We start from the raw sequence: 12,570 nt of genomic DNA, 5'->3' as shown, positions 1-12,570 counted from the left end.
CACTATTAATGTGACAAAAGTAAAATGCAATTAGTAAATTATATGCAGTTTTACTAATATATAATTAACTAATTTATGCAATTAGTAAATTATATATTATGTTATTTTCATAGTTATTTGCTAATTATTAGAGCAAGGAAAAGTATATCGGTATATTTTACAAACATACTCAATTGATTGTAAGTATTATTTTATGAATATATCTTTTTGTTTCAGGAATTTTAATATCTTCCTCAAACTTTTGATGTTCTTCTGATGTCACAGACCTTCTTGCTTTTGATGTCTGTCATATACTTATTCGCTTTTCTTAAGTTAAGACTGCATCAGTGAACAAAAGTATACCTATCAATAATAAGTTTATTTGACTTCAAGTTGGAGTTTTGAAATTTCATGAATATTTCTAGCGATATTAAAAAGATACGTATATTTTAAGTTTTATTCTATTAAGTATCTTTCAACTAAAGAAACTTTAAGATATATATGGATGTGCAATGACAAATGCAATATCTGTAATGTTATTTAATTTTGATTATAATTATGTAATTTTAAGTTTATGTCTGTCTATAAGTATATCTATATATTGCTGCTATACGTTAAAAAGGATGAAGATACTTAAATGATAATTGCTAGAGAGTGTAAACATTTTATAGTATTTTTACATACTTTTTAAGTCATTACTTTAAAGAAGTGCCTTTATTTAAAAACTAAAATAAGAGTGATAAAAAGCAATACTGTCTTATACTTTATATAATCAGCTATTTTAAAGCATAAAAGTTGTTTAATTTTGATTTTAGTTTATTATTTAAAACTATAGAATTATTCAAATTTACTATAGAATAACAAATAAATGCAAAGTTTCTTTACTAGCATTTGATAAAAAGTACAAATATCTAAGAGATTATATCTTTAATTTAAAGAAAACATGGTAACTATAGTACATTATTCTTGTGATATACTAAGTAAAATATGTCAAGTATAAATTTATACTGATAGAATGTGATATTTCATGTATTACAATAATTTTCACTCATATGTAGGAATATAATAATTTAAGTTCAATTTGTGATTAGATTTATTTGCATACGAGGATATTGTATCTATCTATGTATGAATGTAATCTTTTGAACTTATGAATGTAATCTTTTGTAACTTTGATGTTTATGTATTACTTTTATATTATAAGCAGTTATTCTACATTATAAGCAGTTATGTTCTATGTCTATTTAAGTCTTGTGTCTAAACAATGCTATTAATCGTTCAGATAAGGAAAGAATTGACAAATCGCATTTTAACTATTCAGACTAATGTGATTGAACAATTGTTTTCCATTCAAAATCTTGGAGCGATTTCTAATATTGCAGATACAAGGTTTTAGATATAATACTTGCCTGATAGAAAATGATTTTATATTGCATAATTTATGAAATTTCTTATGTAATTGATGTTCTTTATTTTTCTTATATATATATTTTACACTTTGTAAACATTACACTTATTTTTCTTTATTTCTTTATTAATTTGTTTTCTATCTAAACATATAAAACAGAAAAAAAGATTACATTCAAAATGTTATAAAAGAAAATAAATATTCTAAAATTATACTTATCTGAATAAAGAAATTAAGATTTAAAAAATCAAACAGATTTGGTTTGTGCTTATAACTTTATGAGTAACATTGAGGAAATCAAATAGATTCGTTCCATAAGATAAAACCTTAGGATAAGTAATATTCCAATTAGTAAATTCTTTAAATTTGAAGACCGGTATTCATAGTCCATGTCTTATTCCTAGTGAAAATATTTTCACATAATATTTTTCAAGAAATGTTTTTAATTTATAAAGAACTTCAAAAAATTCTGTAAACTTTTTCAAATTTTGTAAGTTTTCTTCAGAAATTATAAAATAAAAAATCGTAGAAATTTTAAACTATTTCAGAATTTTACATAAAAAACTTATATATAGAAAGTATTCCAAGAAAAATTTCAGTTTAAGGCGTTCATTTTAATTGCACTAATGTTGCATTGAAATTTCATTCCTCATTCCTTTAATGCTTCAATGATACATTCTATTAATTCAAAAGATAAGAAAAGAGCATTTTTTTCTATTTAAAAATTTTTCTTTCTTCATTATTTATTAAAGTTTATATACAGTCATATGCAGTCTAAAATAATGACAATACTGCAAATCTATATTTATATATAAATAACACGCGAAATATGGATTTTCACTACTATCAGAGTATATTTCGAAATACATTTATATTATTAATTTTAGTTACCTAAAATGCATCTTAATACAGCGTCCAATAATAAAATAGAAGTAATATTTAAATAAAATAAAAATAATATTTAATTATATCAATAGGTTCCTTTTTTATAGCTAAACTATTATACTCTCTTTGTATTTAAAGAAATATGTATATATTTAATATTTGACAAAAGCAAGAAGGAAAATTTCAGTGCAACAATAGAAAGCAAGTTTATTAATAAAATCATCAACATTATTTCGAAATCATCAAAAGAAGAGAGAAAGCAATGCGGATCCGCATTTTACGCAAGTTACGCCTCATGTACACAGATGCACTGACACGTATCAACATGTCCGTTAAACTGCGCAAAACTATATGATTAAATTCATAATTCATTATTATGATAACTATTCAGTTCTAATTAAGATTTTTGTTTATTTTTGTGTAGTAACAACAGTTAGGGCCTATCTAGATAAACTTGCATAGTCGCATAAACATATGCATAAGGAAACTGATTGGTCCATTTCTTTATGCATTTGCTTATAAACCAATTAATTTCCTTGTATATGTTTATGCGACTATGCAAGTTTGTCTGGATAGGCCCTCACTAGATTATGAAACATAAAAGTATATAGAAACTGATAGAGAGGCAAAGAGAGCACGTCTTGTTATAAAAGATAACATATTTTTCTCATTTAGATAAATGTGTGAGACAGAATCAACAGTACCTATCAGACTCTAAGGTCGGTATTCATAGTCCGTTCTTATTTTAAGATCGTCTTAAGTAAAGCCTTAAGACGCTAATACGGCTCTGTGATTGGCTTATGACATCTTAAGACTATACTTAAAACGGTCTTAATTATAAGAATCGACTATGAATACCGGCCTTAACTCTCTCGGCTCGGCATTATTTGCTTATTTCCTATTCGGTACTAACTCCAATATGTTATACAGTTTGCTTTATTTATCAAAAATGGTTTGTTGCATAAATATAAATAATACAATTTAAAAATTAAGCATTCTTTCTTAAAATTTTTAAAAACTGTATTTTGAGATCAACAAAAAGGAAAAAAGATATAACGGTACATAGTGTGCCTAAAAAACAAACAGACTTGAAGTATATGTGAATAAGGCTGCGTTCGTTATGTTCACTTACGCGCTGAAAGCATCAGTCTGTCTTTCTTGTTCATTATGCGTCGAAGAAAGATAGAATGATGCTTTCAGCATGTAAGCGAGCATAACGAACACAGTCTAAAACTAAGGGTTGGTTTATAATAAAGCCGTAAGCTGTAAGCCGTAAGAAATTGACCAATCACAGATAAATTATGGAAGAATAATCGACTGTGATTAGTCAATGGTGTCAAATGATGATGCACCGTAATGTGATGAAATATTTTATTTGAGAGCAAGTAAAAATATTCAAAGTATATATTAAAACATGATTGATATCTCTGTTTGTGACGTGTGGTGTGATCTGTAAATAATGAGTGTAATTGTGTATTTAATCATGTCATAGGACTATAATAATTAATGAAAGCTAATTAAAACTTTGAGTGAAGTAATAAAACACTATATTATTGCGATTAAAATTACTGTGCCATGCAATACATAACAGTGCTGCAAATAAAATACATTAGTGCTACAAGATTCTGATTTTGATTTTAAGGTTATCTGCTTACTGTTTTTATAAATATTTAACAAGACATACATGCATGTTGTGTAGTATTAATAATAATTCACATGTGGAATTGTCACTGCTGCCAAGAAGCTATTAGAAGAGAATCCATTTTCAAAACACAAGATTCTTTCCAGAGAGAATTTATTATTATTAATTTCTTCGCTACTAGAATTCTGTGTAATGTTGTGGAAATATCAACATCTATTTATTCATCAAGATAAATTCTAATTGGACATTTGCTGTTACGTGTTGTGCCATATTAGTGAACAATAACAGAAAATATAATTGTGAATTTAGCTGTATAACAATACTTCTCAATAATTAGTTTCTTTCATATTCTTTTAAATTTGAATGGAGCATTAGAATTCTGTATTGTGTGATAAATGACACATTACGATATTTATGCAATATATAACAGTGCATATAATCTCTCTATATAATTTGTCAGCGTATATACATATATGTCTTATTAAATATTATTAAAAATAGTAAACAAATAACCTTAAAATTATAAAAATCTTATGCCACAAATGAATTTCATTCATGCATTGCACTGTTATATATTACATAAATACCGTAATAACTATCATTTATCACAACAATATAGAATTCTAATGCTCTACTTAAATTCAAAACATTATAAAAGAAACTAATTAGTTATTGTGATATTGTTACACAGCTAAGTTCACAATTATATTTTCTGTTCACTGATTTTTATTGTTATTTTTATTTTTATTGTTCACTGATATGGCACAACACGTAACAGCAAATGTCCAACTATAGAATTTAACTTGATGAATAAATAGATATTGATATTTCCACAACATTATACAGAATTCTAGTAGCAAGGAAATTAATAATAATAAACTCTCGCTGGAAAGAATCTCGTGCTTTGAAAATGGATTCTCTTCTAACAGCTTCTTTGACAGCAGTGACAATTCAATATGTAGAATATTACACATCGCACACATATACATATATGTTTAAAATATTAATAGAAACAGTAAGCTGTTCATTTTATTGTGTTAATATTAATTATAAAAATCCGTTTATGTTAATTATAAAAATCAGAATCTTAGCATAAATGTATTTTATTTGCAACACTTATTTATTACATGAACACAGTAATATCTTTTAATTGCAAAAGTGTAGTGTTGTGTGTATTACTTTACTTAACACTTGAAGTAAGAAGCTTTAATTAATTATTGTAGTCCTATGAGAGACATGATTATATACACAGTTACACTCACTATTCACACCACATCAAAAACAGAAATATCAATCATGTTTTAATATGTACTTTAAATACTTTTACTTGCTCCCAAATAACATAACATATTTTATCACATTACAGTGCATCCACATTGCCTTACAATGAGTCTTATTCACATGTACTTACTTAAGTCCGTTTATTTTTGCAAGGCATGCTATTTTATTGTTATATCTTTCTTTCTCTTTCTAGAAGTTCGCTTTTTTTTAAATTTTGATAGAGAATATTAAATTTTTAAATATGTTATATTATTCGTGTTAAATAAATTATTTTTGATAAATAAAGTCAGTTATATATAACATAGTTAGCACAATAGAAGAGGGAGCTAAATAATACCGAGAGAGATAGAATATAATATTGCTGATTTTGTCTCACACACTTTTACTTAAATAAAAGAAATAGAAGTTACACTGCAATTATTTTATTGCATACATCGAAGCATATCACTTTCTGACATATGCATTATAAAATTTTTTATAGTATGGAACATCAGTAAATTTGTATAAACAATTAACTATAGATTGCTATTTCTGCGAGTATAAAATTACAATATTACATTGTTTGGTTTAATACGGCGATTTGACCATATTATGTGAAAGGATATATATTATTTATGTATATAAATTTCTGTATATACAGGGTGGGCCATTTTAATCCATCCACGCAAATAACTCCGAAGGTATAGGTGATAGCGAAAAATAACTCGTACAAAAATTGTAGGGTTCAAAGGGAGCCAACCGTTGATAACCTTGAACTTGACCTCGAAGTCGATTTTCAAAGTTATTTTAAGATTAACAAGTGTTTTTTAAATAGAAACCCCTATTTTTGATTCCAAAATCTAATAGCTGGTGTCAAGAGCTTTTCAAAACACTATAATGAAGTTATTTTTCATTAAGTACTTTTCGAGTTATGAGGCTTGTAAATTACAGTATTTTGACATAAAATACAAAATATCTTGTAAAACATTCAATTTTTGGGAATCTTACCTTAATACTTTTATGCATAAAATAATGAGACGAATCAATTGGTATAAAGAAAACACATAGTTGCTTTCAAGAAAAAGTATGCAGTTGCATGTTGCAAATTACATATTTTTTCTTGAAAGCAACTATGTGTTTTCTTTATACCAATTGATTCGTCTCATTATTTTATGCATAAAAGTATTAAGGTAAAATTCCCAAAAATTGAATGTTTTACAAGATATTTTGTATTTTATGTCAAAATACTGTAATTTACAAGCCTCATAACTCGAAAAGTACTTAATGAAAAATAACTTCATTATAGTGTTTTGAAAAGCTCTTGACACCAGCTATTAGATTTTGGAATCAAAAATAGGGGTTTCCATTTAAAAAACACTTGTTAATCTTAAAATGACTTTGAAAATCGACTTCGAGGTCAAGTTCAAGGTCATCAACGGTTGGCTCCCTTTGAACCCTACAACTTTTGTACGAGTTATTTTTCGCTATCACCTATACCTTCGGAGTTATTTGCGTGGATGGATTAAAATGGCCCACCCTGTATAGATTTTTTATATTAATTTTTGCACAAGCATTTTTTTTTATGTTCTCTAATTAATTCTTATAATAAGTATTGCATAATTAATGGAATATTCGCATTTAAATTTTTTATCAAAAAATGTGTTTTAATTGTTTCATTTAATACACAAATAAGCACATTTAATTATTTCATATAATATGATAGGGTCGCCAAACTAATCAAACAATATATCATTGTACATAATTTTGGACTGTCGTCGAAATAGCCAATCCATAGTTAATTGCTTATACATTAACTTTCTGACGTATACATTGCAAAAATTTTTGTGATGTATACGTCGGGAAGTCAATGTACTCTAATGTATACAATAATATAGCGTATTTGTCACTGTCGTCAAAATAGCCAATTGACATATATATATATGTGTGTGTATATCATGAAATTTTAAAACAAACCAAAGTTCTCTTTAGGCATTTGCGACACCCTGCAGAGTGTTTGCAGAAATTCTCTCAGCGAAAGCCTACAGTAATAAAAATTACATTAATATATTATTATATATCATATTATATTATGCAAATAGAAAATTACAATAATTTAACATTAAACATATTACATAAAAATGTGATACAACTTTGAAGAACATATGTATTCCTAAATATGTAATAAAACGCTACAAACAGCTAAGGTCGGATCTTGTTTGTTAATAATTTTAATTCAATGAACAGTACAAACGTTTCAACTACGGAATTTGGCCTTTCTCAATGTATATATATATTAAAATAAAGAATCACAATTGATTTGAATAATGTTACGCATACATTTTCCGAAAGTATTATATTGTTTTAATGCTTTATTCTGTATTCGTGATTTACATGTTTAGTTTTATTGTTTATTCTCTGTTTTTGCAACTCGATAACGATCCATTTGAACGTTATACTTAAAATTTCTCTTAAATTTAGTCCTTATAATAACTTAATAAATTATTGTCATTTACATCCTATGTTTTTGTATCAAATTGTAAAACAATGATCTTGCAAGAAAATTCATTGTTTTACAAGACTTGTTTTAGACACGGAACATAGGACAATGCCAATAATTTATTAACTTGTTTCAAGTACTAAGTTCAAGGAAAATTTTAAGTATGACGTTCAAATCGTTATCGAGTTGCAAAAACAGCGGATAAACAATAGAACTATAAATGTAAATCGAATACAAAAGAAAGCATCAAAACAATATAATACTTCCGGAGAACATGTATGCGTAGCATTATTTAAATCAATTGTGATTGCTTTTTTAAATATATATACACTGAAAATCTCCAAATCCCATGGCTGAAACGTTTGTACTGTTCAATAAATTAAAATTATTAGCAAACAAGATCCAGCTTAAGCTCTTTGTAGCGTTTTAATTACATATTTATTAATTAATAGCAAAAGCTATTCTTCTTTCTTTAATTGATATATATTTTTGTCTCTTCTGTCGCAAAATTTCATTTAGAGATATTGAATTACCTTCCAGAGCTCAAATTGACTTGTGCTTCCGCAATTTGTTTGTCGCGCACTATGTTATGTCGGATGCGTACTCTCTTTACGCTACGCCCTTCCGCTAATCTCTCAATATTTATTTCTTGGTCAATAAGTAATTCACCTAAACTTTCTGTAAGATGAAAAGATTATATTGCAGAAATACAGTTATACAATGTATGTTGAAAAGTTATTGTGATAATAAGAAATACATACGAAGAAACTGCCAAATATTAGGATGTATTCCGTCAAATCTGTGGAAAAGTACGTAATGAAAATCTTCCACAAAATTGTTCGTTCTTATTGGCGTATTAAAAACGCAAACTTTTTCTTTCGCAGGAAGCCATGTACGTCTTAAATAGACTGTGAATTTTAATATAGCGGGATGCTCAGTGGATATGAGATCAGCCTCATCTTGAATTATCTTTAAACCTTCCTCAAATGCATCGACCGGTGCCAATGGCAAAGTCATGGCAAAACCAAGAATCTTTCTAGGGGCTGCCATTAAACCTAAAGCTTTCCAGCGTCTTAATATGGCCTGCGTAATATGTAATATTTAATAGAATATTGAATCATATTTAACAAGCAGATGAATTGTGTAACAATAAAAAAGCTATATAAAGAACGCAAAATTATGAAATTTTGTTTTTGTTTTTAGATACTATATATACTATATACTATACATACTATATACGTACCTGATTAAAATGAAACCAACAACCAGTTATACGTGCTTCTGGAAAAACCTTTCTTGCAACTGTCATCGCTGCACGTTCGTAATCACTCATGATTGTCTGCACTCCTTGCAATGCATTCGGATGGAGCTCCTTCACTCTTTGCCAAATCGCATCATACACATCCATTGTGCGTTTTTCACACAATGCAAAAAGGACAAGTATACCCTAATAGAAAGAAAGCAGAATAGTAAATAATATAAAAACGTTTTATTAATATTTATAAGGGGATATCAAAAGCTATTTAATTTAAATTTATATATGACGTTTTATATGCATAACGTACCGTGTCCATAAATCGGATATGAATGCTATATACTTGTATGAAGGATGGCACTCTAGGAACGATTCTCTAGGAACTCTAGGAACTGTTCAAAAGGATGAATTCTATTATATATTTCAATACATTTTCATCTTTTCTGTTCATTCTTTGTTCTTTCATTTAAACCTTTTATTTTAATCTCGAATGTTGCTTACCGAAAATGTACCATCCATGAATATATCTGAGGCTGCTGCTAGAGCATCTAGTAAGGCATTGGTTGTAAATAATACTGCTCTATAGCCATTATTTGATAATACTGTGCCCTTATAAATGCGTTCCATCGGCCGATAATTCATTAATGCTATCTCAAGTCCAACAATAGTTTGCGGTGTTTCTGGTCTGTGACGCATTAGTTCTCTATAGAGAAAGCTTTTCATAGTACGATAAGATATCTTCTTCGCAACTGCTGGGTTCCTGTAAGATAGAAAGAAGCAGAAAATAGAAAGAAGCAACGCAAATAAAGATAATCTATGTTGAAAAGTTTGATATTAAATCTAATACTGCAAGTATTAATAAAATTGCCTAATATTTGTTTATTTTTTCAAATTATTTTATTTGATTGTTTAATTAGAAATAAAAAAAATTTAAAATTTTCTTATTTTGATTATTCCATTATTTTTTTCAGCTTAAACGTTTTGAAATTTTTAAAGTTTTTCACAAAACTTACATAAACATAATATAAAGTTGAATACATGCCAAGATGATTACATATATGTCGGAAAAAACAACTTAATTAAAAAAGCTATTATATAAATATTCGAAAAATTTTCTGATTAATGTTATTTCGATTTTTATTAAAACATCTTATCATTCCGGATAATATTCGATGCAATCGAAAAGTTTCCGATACTTTACGTGCAAGTGGAAGATCCAAATTCCAATCAAAACATAGTATATAAAGGCGCCATTTGTTTAAAATAACACATCGTAAAATTTCATAAACTTTCGCATTTTAATTATGTTTACTTTCAAATAATTGTACAAATTAGCAACAATAATAATACCATGTTTTTTACCCATTGTAGAAAAATATCCGAAATTTACTTGTTTGCCGAATATTAACAAAAAATGATGATAATAATTCCGGAATGTAGTCTTATGCATATAATACACGAATGGGCACAAATAATTAAAATTAAGTCCTTATAAAATCCAAACAAAGAAAATAGGCACAGAAAACATTAAACATGTCGTATTCTCACACAACGACTTTTTTTTACCGAGACTAAATTTAAGATCGTTTTTTTATCTTTACCAAAATTTATTTTAGAAAATATCTATAGAACCGTTATATCATTTAATATTAATTTTATTGTAATTAAATAATATAAAATTGAAATTTCGTAACAAAAAATAGGTTATCAAAATTACTTTTTACATCAATCTCATGGTTAAATTTTCTTGGTTAAATACTATTATGCTATTAGAATATTATATTTTTATACGTACACATTTGTTTTGTAATAACAAAAATATTTTAAAACACATTGACTTACTGTCGGCATACCATATCAAATATATCTTTTGGTTTCATTATAGTTTCTCGACATATTCGCAGCATTTCTTGCTTCATTTCGATCTCTTGAAGTATTGTTTCGTTTGTTGGATGATTGTGTGACGTTCTCAAAAAATATGTCTCATCCTGATTCCGCACTAATACCGCGTAACAACTTAGACTTCGTCGCGATGCACAGCGATAGATACCATGGCATCGTTTATCGATATGATAAACATGCCCATCATATAGAAATATGGCCGTACTGTTACGTTGACCTGTTATTTTCTCCATAGCAGCACGTGTCTTTTATAAGAGATAACAAGCTAAAACAGCAATTATATAAGTATATTATTGAATCACTAAAATACAGTTATAGAAAAATATTTTCTACTGCCGTCAAAGGAAACCTAAAAAAAGAAATCTAAAATTTAAAAAATAGTACTTTTAACAGATCTTTTACAATAAGAACGTTCGCGAACAACAATCGGAATCACGAGGACCACTTTGACCAAGATCTGATTAAAATAATTGACGATTAACTTTCAATGTTACCAACAACATTTCTGCTGATATAACTTGTCGCGAATGGATTTCGGCAGAAATGCTGTTGGTAAGTTAATCGTCGATTACTTCAATGAGAATTTGATCGAAGTGGCTCTGATCTCTGATGTAAGCTCGCAAGGCCTTAGGCCGGTATTCATAGTCCGTTCTTATATTTAAGATTGTCTTAAATATTGTCTTAAAATGCTACGAACCAATCAAAAAGCCATATTAGTATCTTAAGATGACGATGACGACGACTTAAGACGATCTTAAATATAAGAAATGACTATGAATACCGTCCTTAGTATAATATTTTTCCTAAATAACAAAACGAGGATTATAAGGTAATCATGCAATAAAGAACGCATTTATTGACTCATCATGGCTGCGGTCGCTACAAATGCTTCGAAGCATTCTTTTTTTCACTAGAAAGAAAGAGAGAAAGAACGCTTCGAAGCATTTGTAACGGCAACTCAACCGCATCTTATTTCAGATGGTCACTCTATCTCTCTCTTTTTTTACGATTAGCCAATAGATTGTAAAGCCCGGATCAGACTATGTATTGAAAATTGAGATTAAAGATTAAAGATTGAAAATTGATCAATCAGAATAAAAGGAATTAAAATTTCTTTTTTCTGATTGGTTAGTTTTCAATCTTCAATCTTTAATCTCAATCTTTAATACATAGTCTGATGCCGTATTTATGTTTCGGTCTTAACCCTAATCTTAGTCGGCAATACGAGCTTAAAGGTCCATTTATATTTACATATCCGTACCGTATCCGTACCGTACACGTACCGTACACGTCCGTACACGTCCGTGCACGAACGTGCACGGATGTGCACGTACGTGCACGGTACGGATATGTATAAATGGGACTTAAGGCTCGCAGTAACTGAAACAATTGACAATCGAAATGATGAGCCAATAAATGCGCGATTACATTATAACCCTCGTTTAGCTATCTAAGAAAAATATTATATCAAAGACTTGTGATCTTATATTCAGTGCTTCCGATTTCCGATTGTAGTTTGTGAACGTTCTTATTGTAAAAGATCTTACTGTTAAAAGTACTATTCTTTAAATTTTAGATTTCCTTTTTTAGGTTTCCTTTAACGGCAGTAGAAAATATTTTTCTATAACTGTATTTTAGTGATTTAATAATATACTTATAATTGCTGTTTTAGCTTGTTATCTCTTATAAAAGACACGTGTTGCTATGGAAAAATTAACAGGCAAACGTGATGGTACGGCCAT

The 12,570-nt window shown here is 28.1% G+C and overlaps 1 protein-coding gene across 1 annotated transcript; it reads right to left on the bottom strand.

The window, feature by feature from the left end:
• Positions 1 to 7,769: 7,769 nt before the first annotated feature.
• Positions 7,770 to 12,562, bottom strand: LOC137000794 (uncharacterized). Its single transcript, XM_067358275.1, has 3 exons — positions 8,915 to 12,562; positions 8,433 to 8,754; positions 7,770 to 8,349 (listed from the first exon to the last, which is right to left on the bottom strand). Exons 1-3 carry the CDS (start codon positions 9,077 to 9,079, stop codon positions 8,201 to 8,203), a joined length of 636 nt encoding a protein of 211 aa, XP_067214376.1. The 5' UTR covers positions 9,080 to 12,562; the 3' UTR covers positions 7,770 to 8,200.
• Positions 12,563 to 12,570: the final 8 nt, after the last annotated feature.

The sequence above is a fragment of the Linepithema humile genome, chromosome 6, assembly GCF_040581485.1.
Source record: "Linepithema humile isolate Giens D197 chromosome 6, Lhum_UNIL_v1.0, whole genome shotgun sequence".
Classification (NCBI taxonomy): domain Eukaryota; kingdom Metazoa; phylum Arthropoda; class Insecta; order Hymenoptera; family Formicidae; genus Linepithema; species Linepithema humile.
Note: the sequence above shows the minus strand (reverse complement) of the source record. Positions and strands in the feature narration are given on the sequence as shown.

Excerpts from the sequence above, each read along its gene's own strand:
- LOC137000794 (XM_067358275.1), bottom strand. The coding sequence starts at position 9,079 with ATGGATGTGTATGATGCGATTTGGCAAAGAGTGAAGGAGCTCCATCCG. Across the intron at positions 8,755-8,914 it reads GTTGGTTTCATTTTAATCAG|GCCATATTAAGACGCTGGAA; the intron begins GTACGTATATAG and ends CATATTACGCAG. Across the intron at positions 8,350-8,432 it reads TAATATTTGGCAGTTTCTTC|AAAGTTTAGGTGAATTACTT; the intron begins GTATGTATTTCT and ends TTCATCTTACAG.